General features: G+C 47.7%; 2 protein-coding genes across 5 annotated transcripts in view; one reads left to right on the top strand and one right to left on the bottom strand.

The window, feature by feature from the left end:
• Positions 1-9,692, top strand: part of GATB (glutamyl-tRNA amidotransferase subunit B) — a 73,410-nt gene extending 63,718 nt beyond the window's left edge. The window contains exons 11-13 of the mRNA XM_038755049.1: positions 1,948-2,026; positions 6,892-7,026; positions 9,196-9,692. Of these exons, the coding sequence (XP_038610977.1) occupies positions 1,948-2,026; positions 6,892-7,026; positions 9,196-9,321 (340 nt within the window). The 3' untranslated portion in view covers positions 9,322-9,692. The remainder of the gene's footprint in view (positions 1-1,947; positions 2,027-6,891; positions 7,027-9,195) is intronic.
• A 5,491-nt stretch (positions 9,693-15,183) lies between these two features.
• The window catches only part of FAM160A1 (family with sequence similarity 160 member A1), a 185,741-nt gene continuing 182,631 nt past the window's right edge, over positions 15,184-18,293 (bottom strand). For all 4 annotated transcript variants that reach the window (XM_038755011.1, XM_038755012.1, XM_038755014.1 and 1 more), the window contains one exon: positions 15,184-16,539. In XM_038755011.1, coding sequence (XP_038610939.1) covers positions 16,286-16,539 — 254 coding nt within the window. In that variant the 3' untranslated portion in view covers positions 15,184-16,285. The remainder of the gene's footprint in view (positions 16,540-18,293) is intronic.

Raw genomic sequence — 18,293 nt, 5'->3', positions numbered from 1 at the left:
TGCAGCATGAGAAGCAGCTTTGCTCAGTGGAAAGAGCATGGGCTGGGGAGCCAGAGGTCGTGGGTTCTAATCCCGGCTCCACCACTTGTCAGCTGTGTGACCTTGGGCAAGTCACTTCTCTGGGCCTCAGTTCCCTCATCTGTAAAATGGGGATGAAGACTGTGAGTTCCACGTGGGACAATCTGATTACCTTGTATTTACTCCCAGCGCTTAGAATAGTGCTTTGCACATAGTAAGCGCTTAACATTATTATTATTACAATAATATTAACCAACATTATTATTATAATGTTATATATAATTATATATAACTATGTATATATATGTATGTATATATGTATGTATATATGTATGTAATTATATATATAACTATGCAGTTATATAGTTATATATAGTTATAATTATATATAATATACCAACATTATTATTATGCAGACATGCTAAAGTGGTGGGAATCGGGGTGGGGAATGGAAAAACAGTGGGAGGTGAGGTAAAGCAGGGAAGGCCTCTTGAAAGAGAGGAGATTTTAGAAGTACTTTGAAAATGGAATAATCAGTGGCCTACTGGATGTGAAGAGGAAGCGAGTGAGCAAGAGGTCAGCAGCCAGAGAGAAGAATGACACAGTGAGTAGGTTGGTGTTAGAAAGGTGAAGGACATGAGTTTTGTTGTAGTGGGAGAGGAGCAAGGATAAGTATTGGGAGGAAGAGAGCTGAATTGAGTGCCTTAAAAGTCCCTTCCTTCCTCTCCCCCTCATCCCCCTCTCCATCCCCCCCATCTTACCTCCTTCCCTTCCCCACAGCACCTGTAGATATGTATATATGTTTGTACATATTTATTACTCTATCTTGTACATATCTATTCTATTTATTCTATTTTGTTAGTATGTTTGGTTTTGTTCTCTGTCTCCCCCTTCTAGACTGTGAGCCCGCTGTTGGGTGGGGACTGTCTCTATGTGTTGCCAACTTGTACCTCCCAAGCGCTTAGTACAGTGCTCTGCACACAGTAAGTGCTCAATAAATACGATTGATTGATTGATTGATTAAAACCAGTGGTTGACAGTTTCCGCTTGATACAGAGAGGAATAGATAACCAGTGGAGGATATCGTCCTCTAGACGATAAGCTCATTGTGGTCAGGAAACATCTCTACCAACCCTGGTATATTCTCCCAAGTGCTTAATACAGTAGTCTGCACACAGTAAGCACTCAATAAATACGATTGATTAATTGATGTATTGATTTTGATGCGAGGGGAGGAGACCAAGAGGTGATTCAGAATATTCATTCATTCAATCATATTTATTGAGCACTTACTGTATGCAGAGCACCGTACTAAGCGCTTGGAAAGTACAATTTGGCAACAAATACAGACAATCCCTACCCAACAACGGGCTCACAGTCTAGAAACAGGCTCAGAAATCTGTTTGTAGTTTTTTTTTTTTTTGAGGGGGAGAGGAGATGAGTTCTCCTTCCATCTTTATAATAACAATAATAATAATAATAATGGCATTTATTAATCACTTACTATGTGCAAAGCACTGTTCTAAGCAGTGGGAAGGATACAAGGTGATCAGGTTGTCCCATGGGGGGCTCACAGTCTTAACCACCATTTTACAGATGAGGGAACTGAGGCACAGAGAAGTTAAGTGACTTGCCCAAAGTCACACAGCTGACAGTTGGCGGAGCTGGGATATGAACCCGTGACCTCTGACTCCAAAGCCCGGGCTCTTTCCACTGAGCCAAGCTGCTTCTCTGTTCTTAGCCTAAGCTTTACTGCTGGACTATTGATCACCTATTGAGGACTTATCCTCCTCTTAACAAAAAAAAAAAAAAACCCTTTCAAGCTGTTAAGGCATTTGGCATTTGTACAGTAATTTAAGTAGCAAAATAAAATTGATGTAAGAGAAATGTTAAATATAAACCACCCACATTTTTTTTTTAATCGATCAGCCCAGTTACACCCTCTTCTCTGGCCGAGCTTCTAAACCTTCTAGAATCACAGATAATTTCTTCTCCGGCAGCAAAACAAGTGAGTAACAACACCTTTTAAAGCTGTTTCCTCTACATTCGCTGTACAGATTGGGGTGAGACCAAAGCGCTGTTTTTAATGGATTTTATAATTGAAGTGGAAGAGCTGGCTTTTCAGGGATATTTTCTTGTTGAAGGGTGGGAAAAATTCCGTTTAGGAAAGATAAAATGGGCAGTCTGGTGGTACCCAGGTAGTTTGCTACTGCGCTCTTCATAACCGGGCTAGAATGCTTAATTGTGTAAACGGTGCCCTGACTCTTTGCTCCAGAGGTTTGTTTGGATTAAAGGCTAAAGCCCAGCAGGGTGGTATTGCTAAGGGGTAGGCACCACTAGCCGGACATGAGAAACAAGGTGGGACGAGGAAGTGGTAAGACGGCGGGCCTTGATTTTGGCTCCAGCTTTCCCTGCTATTGATGTTTCCATCAGAATCCTAATGTTATTTTAATGGGGCTTTTTTTGCATTTAATATTTATATGCACCGACAATTGTAGCAGGTTACAAAGTGGTGTTTTTAAAAGGCTTCCTCATCTGCCTAATTACCAGCGACCATAGAGTCCGTGCTGCCCTCCGCGTGGTGAAATTGGAGACACATACTAATAAAGGCTCTGTTTACCCACCACGGAGGGATGCTGTCAGACTACAGGGACCTCACCACTTTTAGAAAAGAATTTTGGTTGCCTGGATGTCAGAAGAATAACAAATGTTTATTACAATTCTCAGCAGTAGGCAGAGATATTGGCTGGCCCGAGGGCAGGAAAAGTTATATATACACAAGAGCAGATGAATTGTTGCGCTGGAGGGGGGGAAAAAAAAAACCTCCAAAAAATCAGAACCCAGGCAGGGCAGGCAGTTCAGACAAGAAATGATGGAGGAACCCACAGTTCTGAGTCTCTGCAGATACTCGGCGGCACAACTGTTGGCTTTTAGCGGCAGCTTAAATTTTTAAAGAAGCTTGTGAGGGTTCTGGGGAGAAAGGGAGCAATAAAACGAAAATAAATAAAAAGCCATTTGCCCTGATTAAGAGGGTATTAAGTGCCTTGGGTCAGCCCAGGAGCCAGGCGCTGCTACCCACGCTGTGAGGAGGTGCAGGTGGGCAGAGCTATCTCCCGTGGCAGGCAGGATTGAAGACCAACCTCGGGCTAGAAGCAGGGGTGACTTCCTAATCATCATCAGTCGTATTTATTGAGCGCTTACTGTGTGCGGAGCACTGTACTAAGCGCTTGGGAAGTACAAGTTGGCAACATATAGAGGCAGTCCCTACCCAACAGTGGGCTCACAGACTAAAAGGAGGCAGAGGGGTTATTATTGACTTTATGCCTGAGAGTCTGGGTTCAGAGGGCAAAGGTTTATAGAAAAGAGGCAAGCACATGGTTAGGTAGACTTTTCTGATCTCTTCCCCTCACCCCTTTCCCTGTCCTTAGCCAACTTTCACGGCCTCTTGTCTCCCGCCTCTGGAACCTCTCTCGTTCTCAATAGCCAATGCCTGGAGCGTGCTGGGTGCATCATTGGTTATCTATACCAGCCTCTTCTTGTACTCCACTTTCTTACTCCAGGGAGGGAAGGGGCCAAGCAAGGCAGGCATTTGTGCCAACTTTCAGAGGGGAAGCAGGGCAGGGAGTGGAGGGGAGGCTAGTCCCTCCAGAAGAAGGAACTGGGGGAACCAGAAAGGCTGGAGGAGGTCCTGGTCGACCCCGCTTTTGGGCCAAGGATCCCAGCTCCACTGAAGCAGCGTCAGGGTTCCCGTCTACCCCCTTTCCAGCCTGGTCCCAGTGCCAGATTTGAAGGAAGCATCCAGGCTTGAATGCAATTTAAAAACCTTAGAAGTACAGCAGTGTCAAAATTAAGCTGCTAATAAAAGCCCGGTGATTTCAGAGTTCCCCTTGTAACACTGAAGCAATGGACAAATTCCAGCCCACACCAAATTAATGTTTAAAAGGAGGATGTGAGTTGCATAGAGTCTGGAATAGATGTGGATAACCCACCTTGTCCCAAGGGGCCAGCAGCCACCTGCAGAGCTTTCTTGGGGAGATGGGGCAGAAGGAGAGTATCTTAAAGATTATCGTCATCAGTGGCATTTATTTAGTACTTACTGTATGCAGAGCACTGTGCTAAGCTTTTGGGAGACTTCAGTGCAATGTAGTTAGTAGATGTGTTTCCTGCCCACGGTGAGTGTACAGTCTGGGTTAGGGGGAGAAAGACATTAATTTAAATAAATAATTTATTATATATAATTTATAGCTACATACATAAGTAACTTATGATACACACATAAGGGAGCTATGAATGTCCCTATTGGCTCTATGCATATAGGACGTATGAGCTCACCTGGTTATTGGAGTCTTTTTAGAAATTCCTCATTCAGCACTGGTTCCTCTCTGCTGTCCTCTCCCTGTTTACATGTTTCGGGTGCCCGCCCCAGCCCCCCACAGCCGAGTCCCCCTAGATAACAAACTGGGGACCGTGCTTGGTTAAAGAGTCTGAGTGATTGATTGATTTTTCCTGCAGATCACATATTCAGTTAAGAGCCCCAACAGCTCTTTAGTGCAGCTATAAAGAGAATTAGGGGGTCGGCCTGTGTGCAACCATCTCGGAGATATGGGCCGGGGCCTTCCCAGAAAAACCATTCCCGCCTTGGCTGCCCAAATGTTTTTGCTCTCGTCATTGTGAGGGGCAGTGTGAAGGCTGTCTGTTAGGAAGCTGTTGCAGGTGTGCACCATTTTGAGATGGGCTTGGGAGTTTGCCTCACTGGGACTCATTTTCAACAGGGAACGTCTGCGGGAACGCTGCAGGCACCGTGACACTGCTAAATGCCCCTTGTCCAACTCTCATCCTTTTGATCGCTAGGCCGGTTCTCTCCAGCGTCCCACAGTTAGGAAAAGGAAGATGCTTTGTATGGGATCCAGTGTTTGCTGAGAATCTGTCAGTCACTGAGGGAAGGAAAAGTAGAGGTTCGCCGGCCCTTCTGTGAGAGAAACATCCTACTTGGTTTGGGGCTTCCCATCTTGGCGCGATGGCTACTTCAGTCCCCCAGTAGGCTGCTGTCAGGATTAGCCCTCTGAAAAAGGAAGGCGACATCTTTAACTGGCAGGAAAAGTTCCTTTAAAAAATACTTGATTAAGGCCTCTCAGAATAGGGGCCCTGGTGAATCTCAAAGCATCTTCCTTTCCAACTGTGTTCTCTAATTTTTGAGATTTGATTCTCACTCCCCTATCCTTTCTATTTTCTGGTGGACCAGTAAAGGAGTCAAACTGGCAGTGCTCCCGTTTGACAGTATATTGTTTGAGTGCTTACTATGTACTAAATGCTTGGGAGAGCAATATAATACTAAACAGACACATTCTCTGCCCACAACAAGGTTACAGTCTAGACCGAATTTACATTAATCTGTGCCTCAGTTTCCTTATCTGAAAAATGGGGATTCAGTGCCTGTTCTCCTCCTACTTCAGGCTGTGAGCCCCATGTGGGATGGACTGTGTGTCACCTGATTAACTTGTATCTTTTGCTTAGAGTAGTGCTTGGCACATAGTGAGCACTTAAATACCATAATAATAATTCACTCCTCCAGTCACAGCCAATCGCTGCAGGGTGGCCAGGAAATCAATCAGAGCCTTATTCCAATTCCCCAGCAAAGGAAAAGCAGAGGGACAAGGGAAAAGAAGCCCGCCCCCCCCCCCCCCCCCCCCCCCCGCCCAAGAAACTGCTTCTTTTAAGGTTTTTTGGTTTTTATCCAGTTAATGTTTGTGTGGGTTCTTAAGTTTAGACCTGTCCTCCCAACTCCACTTGCAGCTGGGGGTGGGAAGCTGGAATTTGTCATTGTCCTATTTTTGGTTTCTTTCTATTGTGGATCCTTGTTGTATGGGCTGAAAGGTGTCCCCAGCTTCTCCAGTGCAAGTGACCCAAAGACTCCATCTGAGCCCACTGCTTACCTCGGTAAATCCTGGGCACCTTTATTCCTTCCAGATGGTCATCTCCGGTTCTGTAGAATTGATTTATTCTGGGAGGTTGGCATCTGGTGCCTCGACTCCTTTCTGCGGGAGACCCATCAGGGGTAGCTGTCGCTGCCCCTCCCCAAGCAGCTCTAGCCCCATAGAAAGAATGACTCTGTTCTGAGTCCGGGGACCTGGGGAGGGAGTGAATGGTGTCAGGAGTTTGCCCCCGGCCTCGGCCACACAGCCCAAGGTCAAAGAGCGGTATGGCCCAGTGGTACGAGCATGGGGCCTGAGAGTCAGAAGGACCCGGCCTCTAATCCCAGATCTGCCACTCGTCTGCAGTGAGACCTTGGGCAAGTCACTTCACTTCTCTGTGCCTCAGTTTCCTCACCTGAAAAATGGGGATTAAGACTGGGACTGGGGGACAGGGACTGTGACAGACGTGACTTGCTTGTATCTACCCCAGCACTTAGTACAGTGCCTGGCACATAGTAAGCACTTAATAAATACCACAATTATTATTGTTATTTCCCACTCCCAAGAGGAAACAACTTACCGAGCATTACTACCTCAGAGCTATTCTCTGTCCTGGGGCCCAGTTGGCCTTGGCACTTGAGTGGCAGCTTGGAAGAAGCTGTTCCACCTTGATGCGCATTGACCAGATTAACGATTCAGTGGAGGCTGGGGCCACGGCAGGCCAGCATCATTCCCTCCTGTTAGACTGTGAGCCCACTGTTGGGTAGGGATTGTCTCTATATGTTGCCAACTTGTACTTCCCAAGCACTTAGTACAGTGCTCTGCACACAGTAAGCGCTCAATAAATACGATTGATTGATTTCGGGATCAGTCCTGGGGTGATTCCCCTACTCACTGACCTCTTAAAGATTTCTCTCCCTCTCCCCACCCCTCTAATTTTCTTCCTCGTTGGAGAGTGTAGGTGTTCTCAGAGCTGTGGAAAGGAGAAGGAAAGACCCCGGCTCAGATCGTTAAAGAGAAGAAACTTGACCTGATCTGGGACGAAGAGGTGCTGGAGCAGATCTGCCAGGAAGTGATGGAGAGACATCCGGAACAGGTGACTATTATTCCAAACAGAGCCAACATAGAAGCAGACACGTCAAACAGTAGGTTCACCTTTCCCTTTGTTGCTGGTGCTGTCCTTTCCCAACTGTATAGAGCAGTGTGTAGCACCCAGTGACCACTGGGATAATTCCATCCCCACCACTACCCTTCTCCAAGGCCCCCGAAACCAATTTGCTTTCACCTTGGCTCCTGGCAGCTTCCCTAGCTAACGCTCCCAGGTTTGCCTGGATAATCTACAGAGCAGGCATCTGCTCCCAGAACACTACAGCAGCTGTATGTGCTGTAATGTGACCAGAAGGAGTTAGTGGCAGAATGGTTTCCTCTGGTTTTCCATGCCCCGGCCATTTTCAGATGTCAGAAAACTACCTCGGTTGCCAGCTGAACCAGCAGGTTGCGGACTTTCAGAGTAGGTCAGGATAAGATCCTTTATGCCGCTCCCCCAGCTGGCCCAGTTTGATCAGTAATGCCCTAATTATTATTTTTTTTACAGCATTTGTTAAAGAACTTATTGTGTGCCAAGCACTGTACCAAGGGTTGCGGTAGATACAAGCTAATCAGGTTGGACACGGTCCGTGTCCCACATGGAGCTTGTCTTAATTCCCGTTTTACCGATGAGGTCCAGAGAAGTTAAGGGACTTGCCTGAGGTCACACAGCAGACAAGTGGCTGCGCTGGGATTAAAACCCAGATCCCTCTGACTCCCAGGCCTGTCTGTATCCACCAGGTCATGCTGCTTTTCTGACCTCTTCTATGCCAAAGGTCAACAGAAGCAAAATGGAAAAATTCCAGCTTTGCAGGTGGGAGGCACTTCCCCATCCAAGGCAGTTGGACCCTTACTTTAAAAGGTGCTATCAAAAGAGCACGTTACATCCAAATCTGGTCCCTAATCAAGCCTTCAGCAGTTCAGTGTTCTGCAAAAAGTAAACCCTAAACCACTAAGCAATCGGGGGAGTGCTATTAAAAGTAGCGAGCCCATCCCTGCCATCAAGGAGCTTAAAATAAAAGCTCACTCCCCTCTCCCAGAACGGCGAAGTGTTGTGCCAACCAAAGCTAGCGACCAAGTTTAGCGAGAACTTCACAATAAGCCAACAGGCAAGGCTTCTGGAGAAGGGGAAAAGTAATGTGGAAACATTTCAGCAAAGGCAGCGAGGAAAATGACTTTTAAATTATGGAGAAAATCCTTGACAGTAGCGTGGCTGAAAACCAAGTCGTTTTGTGTTCTGAGTGTATCAGAAAACATAAAAGCTTAAACAAGTCCCCTCCTTTTCTGCCCTTAAGTATAATCATATTGTCTACTTCCATTTTTCAGGGGGCTGGGAGGGAATAGGAAATTGCTAGCATCTCTCTCAGCACAATACCCTCCCACACATCAACTCATGGTGGGACACTAACAGCTCTATAAAGAGCTCTTGATAAAGAAAATGAGCTTGCACTGGGTCTGCAGCCTCTCTGTCTTCCCACCTCATCTGTAGGGACTGATAAAAGACAATTTTAGTCTCAGTTTTGTATCGAAGCACTTGAAGAGGGAGAGGTTCAAGCCTTGCCCCCGATCAACAGGAGTAACGGGCTCTGATCTCCCGAGCCAGTGGTCGTACGGGTGCGTTCAGCGACCCCCTGCCCTGTGTCGCTGTAGCCAAGACGCCAGTCTCTCCTGGACACTTTTTCTAAAGCAAAGCCCTGTATTCTGAGTGCTGCTGGGCAGCTGATGTGCTTCCCTGTGGAGAGCCATCACTGACTGGTGAGTGTGTCAGTTTGGGTGGTTTATTTGGGAGTTTTTTATGGTATTTGTTAAGCACTTACTTTGTCAAGCACTGTTCCCATCAGGCTTGGGAAATTCTTCTTTGAATGGGGCATTATTTCTCCACATGACCAGACAGCAACTCCAATTGCCTTGGGCCCCGCTGTGAATCAGGGAGCTGACGCGGGGCTATTGGGGTCCAGTTCCACACTGGCACCCGGTTAGCACTCCAAGGCTAGTGTTCTGCTTGGCAAGAAATGTCCCCTAAAGTGGCAAAATCTGCTACCTTTTGGGGTGACTCCCTCTGTATGCTGACAGCCACATCCCCTGTCCTGCAAGGCAGTGAGTATTTGGGCACCCAGGCACATGATGTTGACACCAAGGCCGCTGACTTTTCTCCCCCCCTCCCCGCCTTCCTTTGCAGGTTGCAGCAGTGAGGAATGGGAATCACAAGGTGGTGTACAAGCTGATTGGACTGGTCCAAAGAGCAACCCAAGGGCGAGCAGCTCCGACCACGGTAAAGCAAATCCTAGAGAAGCAACTGCTCTGACGGTTTGGACTTTTGTCTGCTGCAGGCCTGAATCCTCAGTCGTCCATCCGCCACCTGGGCCCTCGTCTTTGGGGAACGGGCAGCCCTGAGCCCGCTCACCGGGACCCTGAGAAGGTGGGAATTCAGTACAGAAGAGGAGGGAGCTGACATTGCTCCACCCCAACATTACCCTTGCTTCTGCACCAAAGGGAGCTCACGCAGGAACACTTCATTAATTGTCACGTTTCTTTGAGTACTTACTGCGTGCAGAGCACTGTACTAAGCACTTGAACAGCAGGGGTCAATTGCATTTCTCCTCCTCTGGATGATGATCCTACAACATGGATTGAACACTGAAATGGGGAAGTAAACCAGGCTTAGCTACCTTTAAACACTGGAGCCGTTGTTTGAGTAATTCTTAACCATCACCAAGGGTTAGCAGCATCCACAGACCATCTGATTTCTGCGGAAGCGACAGAGACTATGCCTGACTCTAAGCCAGGGGTTCGGGTTCAGCTCAGTGAAGGCAGGGCCAGGTGTCTGGATTATTCAAACAGAGAAAAAGTGAATACAAAAAGACACTTCAGAGTTTTCAAATATTTTAATGAATAAAATATATCCCCCGAGTTCACATAAAAAATTAACTTACAGTTAAAAGGTCACGCAGCTGACAAAAAAGCAGAAACGTTAAGTTGACTTGTTTTGTCTGGAAAAAACAAGTCTCTAAATTAATAGAGACCTTGACCTTTAATTATTGTGCCGTACCCTGACATCCCAACGAAGGTTGCCCTGCCTTTCCTCATGTCTGTGAGCAACATGCCCAGGGCCACCTGCCGTTGTTCAGTTTTGCTGTATAACCTGTGACTCAGAGCTGGCTATTATTTGCAAAACCAGTGTCTTCAAAACCAACAAATAAAACCAGGTGACATGACACAAGCCAACAGAACAAACTCTGAAAGCTGCAGTTTGGAACAGTCATCCGCCTGAGGAGCAGAGAAAAAACCCTGAAGGGACGAGATTGGCTCGTTAGGTAGCGAATCCTATAGCAACAGGCAGAATCGGGGTTTTTTTTCCTTTTTCAGGTATTTGCTACTTGGTAGTAGACAATTGTTCCTACTGCCCCTGGGGAGAACACACACAGTAATGACGAAAATCTCCCTGGCCATTAAAGAAAAGAGGAAATTGGGCAATATTGGATAATTCGTACATATACATAAAGAGATTTTTTAAGGAGCAGCTGGCTTTAATGTGTTTTTGTCCAGTGCTGCTTGAGGTTAATGTGAACTCGTCACGCAAGAGGCAATGGGTCACGCACACAAGCTGCTTCCTCTGATGCCCTGCGTGTCATTCAGCAGGAGAGGAAGGGAGGTCCTGTTTTCTTTTTTCTGCACCTCCCAGGGAAAAACGCAGCCCTAGCGTGCAACACAGCCATGGGTTCAGTGTCTCCAGCCTCACGACTGCCTGGCTCTGAAATTAGGGAAAGGACTGTGACTGGCATTCACACTGTTTCAGAATGAGATTGGCATGTTTCAGAGTTGAAGGAGGACAGAGGTAGGAGAAAAGGCAAGAAAGGTTGGTACCAACTGTTTCACCCAAGCTTCGGGGGGGTCAGTTAGGCTGCCAAGAAGCACTTCAGCCTCCTCTCAGAGCCAATTATTTCCAAGCCGTTCAACACATCAGGGGAGAGGCCACCCTAGATGGATCCAGCCTTTAGTTTTTAAACACTTAAAAAAATAGCTTTTGGAAACCTTATCATTATGTCCTGATAATTCCAAAAGAAAAATCCACAGCTGTGTCACTTCACCTTTAAATTCCAAATCTCGTCTGTATAATGGGATTCTTTTTCTCCCACAAAGGCAGGGCAACCTGAATGCAAAGTTTTAAGATCCTGAAAAAAGTTTCCTAATGAAAGGTCTGACACCTATCGCATCTAGGTTCACGGCAAACATTATTATTATTACACACCACCTACTAAACAGATACTATTCAGGCTTGTTTAGATTAATCTCCTTGACTGCTTACTGCGTGCAGAGCACCTTCTCTTCAAGGGTGTGATTTCTGCTTAACTGTATTTACTGAGTGCTTACTATGTGAAGAGCAATGTACTAAGCGATTGGGAAAGTACAACAGAATTACCAGACACGTTCCCTGCCCATAACAAGCTTATAGTCTAAGAAAACCTAATTAAAATGCTTGAATTGGCACCAAGGAAGCAGCCATTTACAATCTGCCCCTTGACTTAGGTACCAGGTAGCCTCAATGGGCCTAGACCTATAGCTGTTTGCTAAGATTATGTGCCCCAAAGGAAACTCCTATGCAGTGCAGAAGAATCGTGACTTTGCCGTTTGCGACTTACAAGTGGGGCTCAGAAAAGGAACTGCCACCGTGACAAAGATCAGCAGGTTTTAGAAGAGAAAATGGGCCAATCCAGGCTGGAGAGAGGATGTGGGCCACCAAAACTAGTTTATGAAACGTAATCTGATAATAACAATAATAATAATGATGGTATTTGTTAAGCACTGTTCTAAGCGCTGGGGGTGCAAGGTGATCAGGTTGTCCCACGTGGGGCTCACAGTCTTAATCCCTATTTTACAGATGAGGGAACTGAGGCTCAGAGAAGTTAAGAGACTTGCCCAAAGTCACACAGCTGACAGTTGGCAGAGTCGGGACTTGAACCCATGACCTCTGAGTCCAAAGCCCAGGCTCTTTCCACTGAGCCACGCTGCTTCTCTAACCACACCCTCACTGGCACTTACTATGTGCCAGGCACTGTACTGAAGTGCAGTGGGTAGATACACGCTAACCAGGTTGGACACAGTCCATGTCCCATATGGGGCTCACAGTCAATCTCCATTATACAGATGAGGTAACTGAGGCACAGAGAAGTGAACTGACTTGCCCAAGGTAGCACAGCAGACAAGTGGAGGCGGTATCCGAACCCAGGCCCTTCTGACTCCCATGCCCGGGCTCTATCCACTAGACCACACTGCCGTAAGTTTCTGTGGCACACCAAATATCACAATTATTATTAACAAGGATTCCAGAAAGTGGCTGTTTTCACCTCAATCCAACCACCTCTATCTAAAGGAGGCAGAGGACAAGGGTGACTTTTCTTTCTGTCCATTTTCCTCGGTTACTTCCTATGAGAAAGTTCATTATGGTCCTGACTGTAAAAAATGAAGGAACCGCATTTGCCATTAAATGTCCCATTGCATATTCTAGCTGGAAGATGTACGACTTGTCAGACCAGCGGCAGTTTACTGCTTATCTCCCTTTGCCGAAGTAACTGTTGCTCAAAATCGGTCAGAGGATGATGGAATCCAAAAAAACCTTTTCCCCAAGCAGGGAAAAGGGGCTCACCCTGCAACAGAACCTCCAAGGTCACTGACTCAGTGGTTCTCCCGGGGAGTAGCGGGAAGGAGGGGTGGGGTACTTGAGGCGGGGAACTGCATGAGAGCTAAAATCCCTTGACCACACAGGATTGCCTCTTCAATTCCAGATTTCCACTAGGTTGCCAGGGTGACTCCGGAATTAGCCTTTTGTCCCCAAGATGGCCACCGGCCCCGATCTGCAGAAGTATCTTTTATTCCCACCTCCACTTCCGAGATGACTATCTCTGAACACTACTTGTGGATGGAAGACACTCTCCCCATCTTCAAAGCCTTATTGAAGGCACAACTCCTCCAAGAGGCCTTCCCTAAGCCCTCATATCCTCTTTTCCCGCTCCCTTTACTTACCCCCACCAACCCCTCAGCTCTTCTGTGTAGATCCGTAATTTATTTATATTAATGTCCATCTCCCCCTCTAGACTGTAAGCTCGTTGTGGGCAGAGAATGTGTCTGTTATATTGTTGCGTTGCGCTCTCCCAAGCGCTCGGTACAGTGGTCTGCACACAGTAAGCGCTCAATAAATATGACTGATTCAATCATAAAACTCTTCCAGGCTGGACCCAACCTAGAAGGCATAAACTACAGCCCACCCTCTCAAATTCAACGTGCAAAACGACTTTATCAGAATCAAACACGCTAAATATCCTCGTGTTCTAGTAAACTTTGAATCATCAACTCCATCCGTTTTGCAGGCAATCCAGAATAGAACCTCCTTCCAGTCAGGGTCTGAAATGAGCACGATGTTCACCATGGAAACACAGCAAGCACGCCAGCCTGCGTCCCCCAGGGAAATGTGTCTCTGGTGCCCTGGTAAAATTGGAAGCTGCCCCCCGCCTCCCCCCAAGTCCTGCTCTTTCTTACTCCTTTTCCCCTTCACCCATCAGCATAGTGCGCCTACACACCTGCTAATGACAAGGTAACTGCAATACCTAAAGATCAGAGGGGCCAAGCTACCCCTACTCATGGATTCACACAGCAGTTTCCAGAACTCCAATTCAAGTAATCTCTGTGCCCACCCAAGCTCCTCTCATCCCCTTAAAGAGCACTGTCTGAGGAGCAACCACAGCAGGGAAAGTTTTTATTCAGAGAGCACTAAGGACCTGAAACCTATCGGGGGATTTCTTCTTCCTGAGGTAACTGGGTGCGTAATGTTCACTTGCATTACCAAGATCTTTCCATCCAGATCATGAGTCTAAATGCGCCTTTCCCCCCAAGTTTCCCATTTTCTTAAAAATCCCACAGCCAGTGTTTCTTACCATGTTGATTCTAGCAGGTCCCCATTCTTCGCCCCCACTTTGCCTCTCCCCAATAAATAACCACAAGCCTTTACTGCTTTTTGTTTAGCACATTAGAGAAGCAGCGTGGCTCAGTGGAAAGAGCCCGGGCTTTGGAGTCAGAGGTCATGGGTTCGAATTCCGGCTCTGCCACGTCTGCTGTGTGACCTTGGGCAAGTCACTTAACTTCTCTGAGCCTCAGTTATCTCATCCTGTAAAATGGGGATTAAGACTGTGAGCCCCACGTGGGCCAACTTGGTCACCTTGTATCCCCCCCAGCGCTTAGAACAGTGCTCTGCACATAGTAAGCACTTAAATGCCATTATTATTATTATTATTATTATTATTATTATTATCCAAGCTACACTCCAATTGCTTCTCAGAGACACTCTTCTCCCTCCAGGATCCCCACCTCTGGAAACCAGGAAAGGACATTTTCTGGAGGCACTTTCAGAGGGTTCAGCCTCCAGGCCTTGGTGTATGGGAGAGGACTGAAATTTGGGCAACTGAAATGGGATTTCCAGGGTGGCCTAATGGAAAGATCACGGGCCTGGAAATCTGAGGACCTGGGTTCTAATACCAGCTCTGCTACCTGTCTGCTCTGTGACCTTGGGCGGGTCCAAACGCTTAGAACAGTGCCCCAGCGCTTAAAACAGTGCCTGGCACATAGTAAGTGTTTAATAAATGTCATAATTATAATTAAACCAACTAACTTCTCTGTGCCTCAATTCCCTCATCTGCAAAATGGCGATTCCATACCTGTTCTCCCTCCTGCTTAGAACGAGAGCCCCATGTGGGATCTGATTATCTTATATCTACTCCAGTGCTTAGTACAGTGCTTGGCACATAGTAAGCACTAACCAAATACCACAACTGTTATTGTTATTATGACCTGGAAATACATAGGCAGCTTTCGCAAATCAACAGGGAAGTAGGGGTTTCTTTCTGGGGGACTTCCCCTTCGAATTGTTCATCCCAAGAATTTCATTGTGTTCCAGAGCCACTTTTAGCTCACAATTGTGTGTTTTTCCCTGTGGGGCCAACACTTTAAGGCTTTTGTGACTCAGGCCAGCTGTAGCACTGGAAACACAATTACACCACTATGAGCACACTGCAACGCAGCAGTGGTACACTAATACATCATGTCGGATTCTCCTAATGAACCCCATTACTCAGCAAGCAGAATTTTCTTACACAGCGAGTCAAAAGCGGTCACTCTGTTGTGCGTAATCTTCCAGTAACTTAGCCTGTATTTGCACCTCAGCACCCAGCAAGGTGTACAGTACATGTTTTTCTACAAAGTGCAATATATTAGAAAGAGCCAACTCACAACGTAAAAATAAAGAGCCAGTGCTTTCCATAAAGCACTTGGCCCTTTGCAAAAACAATCCCGCTAGAAAGCAGCATCCCTACGAAATCGGGCTTTTCATACACCATTCAAATAAACACCCCGCTAACATTCCCAACACTGACTAGCTTTGTTTAGCTGATCAGCAAGCATATACAGAATCCGTCTTCTAGAAACCCAGGCGACAGCTTGCATAGGAACATTGGATTTGGTGCCAATCTTACCGAATAAGGCTTGCCGGCCTGGGCCAATTTCAAGAAAGCTCAGACCCGCGAGGAAGATTTTCTTCATCCCCAGTCCTATAAACCGGTCTCTCTCACCCTCTCCGCCCCCCTACCCCACATCTGCCCACCCCAAAAGACAGCAGAGAACGGCGGGCCAGCCCACCCCATCGTAGGCAAAATATGTCAAGCAGGGGCGCCCGCTCTGCAGCACGTCATGGGTTTAGGTGCCAAGAGCACGCTTGACTAGTGTCTTGGGTCGGAACGGGAGGTACCAGTTTTACACATTTTCTTTCTCTTTTTTAACTCGGTCATTTATACAGAAGGCAACGTGAGCGGCTTACGTGTGTTTCGAGGGCGATCGGTTTCAGCTCGTTCCCCCATTTGGGCCCAGCCGGGCACCTCGGGTGATGCAGAGAGACCGGCCCCCAACCCTGTTCCTCCGATGCAGACATGGCGCATTTTCGGCCACGAAGATGAGAGAAGGCGGAGGGGGCCCACGGACGGAACGTTTCCGGGGAGAAGCTGAGCACAGAGGTCTGGGAGAGATGGACGGATTTTGCTGACGTCCATCTCAACGAAATGGTGCCACTCAGATTGTCTGATCGTAAGGTCGGCCGACAGGGAACCCGGGATTACCCCCCCTCAATCAAGTATCGTCAGGAAATAGAGTAGAAATGTGTAAAAGCAGCTTCGCATTTGAAAATCGATTAAAACCAGAAAATGGTGAGAAAGCCTTCCCGTAAACCGACGCTAACAAGACGACTCCCCCAAGTCTCCCAGGACCTTGCAGCCGAGAATGGAATGTTCCTGGGCATGGGCCGCCAGCTCCTTGAGGAACTCGGGGAAGAGGGCGGCAGCCAGCACGGGATTCCTGGCGTGCAGGGGCAGGGTGGGGAACGAGGCTGGTGATTTGGCTCGGCCGCCCACAGGGATCTGCAGCCCACTCGCCGAGCTCTCAGAGAGATTCCTTCCGGGTCCGGTCCCTCGGGCATCCTGACTGATCTCTGAAAGCAGAAAACAGAGCAGTCACTGGCACGCTCAATCCCACCCAACCTCAACGATAACGATGTTGATGGTATTCCATTAGGCACATACTTAGCTTATTTGACGACCACTGGGGAGAGATACAAGTTAATCAGATGGGCTACAACAACCTGTCCTGAAAGGGGCTCATCGTCTAAGATGGGAGAGTGGATATCGGATCCCCATTTTAAAGAGGAGGGAACTGAGGCACAGAGAAGCTACATGACGTGCCCTAAGATCACCCCATGGGCACATGGCACAGCCAGGAGTAGGACCCATGGCTCCAGACTCCCAATCTCTGCTCTCTCCATGAGGCCATGCTGCCTCCCCAGTGGGCTTTGACATGAGTCACGGCATGTGACCTGCTGATACGTCGGGGGCCCTGCAAACTCTCGGTCCCATTTTGGCCTGAACCCTCGAACGGTCAGACTTCCTGCAAGGCCTGCCGGGCACGGGCCCATGTTCCCTATTTGGGCCAAAATGCAGTCATTTCTGTCAGTCTTGTCTATGACCGCAGCTATTGGTATTTGGAGAATCTGATTCAGATATGAAAATCTGAGACCCAGTGTACGAAACTTGCAAGTTAAAAAAACCGGGCTGCCTGGGCTTGCTCCTCCTGATACACCCAGATGGCACCTCACCGCTCTCCACCCTGTAGCACTGAGGCCTCCCATGGTTAGATCGGGCCTTCACCCTGGAGGATCCCCCCCGCCCCCTTTTAGACTGTGAGCCCACTGTTGGGTAGGGACTGTATATGTTGCCAACTTGTACTTCCCAAGCGCTTAGTACAGTGCTCTGCACACAGTAAGCGCTCAATAAATACGATTGATGATGATGATTTTGACCCACTTCAATGTGGGACCAGAGGGACACCGACATCCTGTTCCCATTCTCCTGACCGAGGAGGGCCCCGGGCCTTAGTGAGGGAATCACCAACAGTCTGGGCAGGTGGGGCTTTCTCTGTGAACCTAGAAGGAAGCCAGTAGGAGCTCTGCCACCTGCTTTGTTGCAGGGTTAACCATCGGGCATGAGGCCATTTCTTCCGCAGAGCCCCAGCATTCTGACCTGGTCAGAGAGACCCTGGCAGTTCACGCCGCAGAGGAGCCCTCAGGCCCAGCTGGGTTCTGGTTTTCCAGAGCTTCTTCCTCCTGTGTCCCTTCTTTCTCTCCCCTCACCACCTGTCTGCTCCATGGCCTCCCACTGCCACCACAGCTGACCCCCAGTTCGTGAGGCTTGACCAGCCCTGCTATTGATTCAGGAAGCAGGTATATGGCCTCATTATCCTGTATCTATCCCAGTGCTTAGTACACTGCTTGGCTCAGAGTAAGTACTTACCAAATAGCACAGTTAGTATCATCATGTTAAGCACCACCATCTTCCTGCCTGGAGGAGATGTAGGGGCAGAGAGAAAAAGAGCTCTGCCCCTCTCCCATTTCTCTCCTCTTCCTTCCCTGCCCCAATCTCAGGACAAACGGGTGGCTGGGGAGTCCTGGGGCATGCATCCCTATGACCACAGCTGAGCTTCTCTGATCTGATGTGTTTGTGACCTGTGTTCTAATTCTGGTTCCACCACTGGTTTGCTGTGCGACCTTGGGCAAGTCATTCCAGCGCTTAGAACAGTGCTTTGCACATAGTAAGCGCTTAACAAATGCCATCATTATTATTATTATTTAACTTCTCTGGGCCTCAATTACCTTATCTGCGTCCAACCTGATTATCTTGTAGCTACCCCAGC

The sequence above is a fragment of the Tachyglossus aculeatus genome, chromosome 12 (genome assembly GCF_015852505.1).
Source record: "Tachyglossus aculeatus isolate mTacAcu1 chromosome 12, mTacAcu1.pri, whole genome shotgun sequence".
Lineage (NCBI taxonomy): Eukaryota > Metazoa > Chordata > Mammalia > Monotremata > Tachyglossidae > Tachyglossus > Tachyglossus aculeatus.
This window is presented reverse-complemented; position numbering and strand designations above follow the sequence as displayed.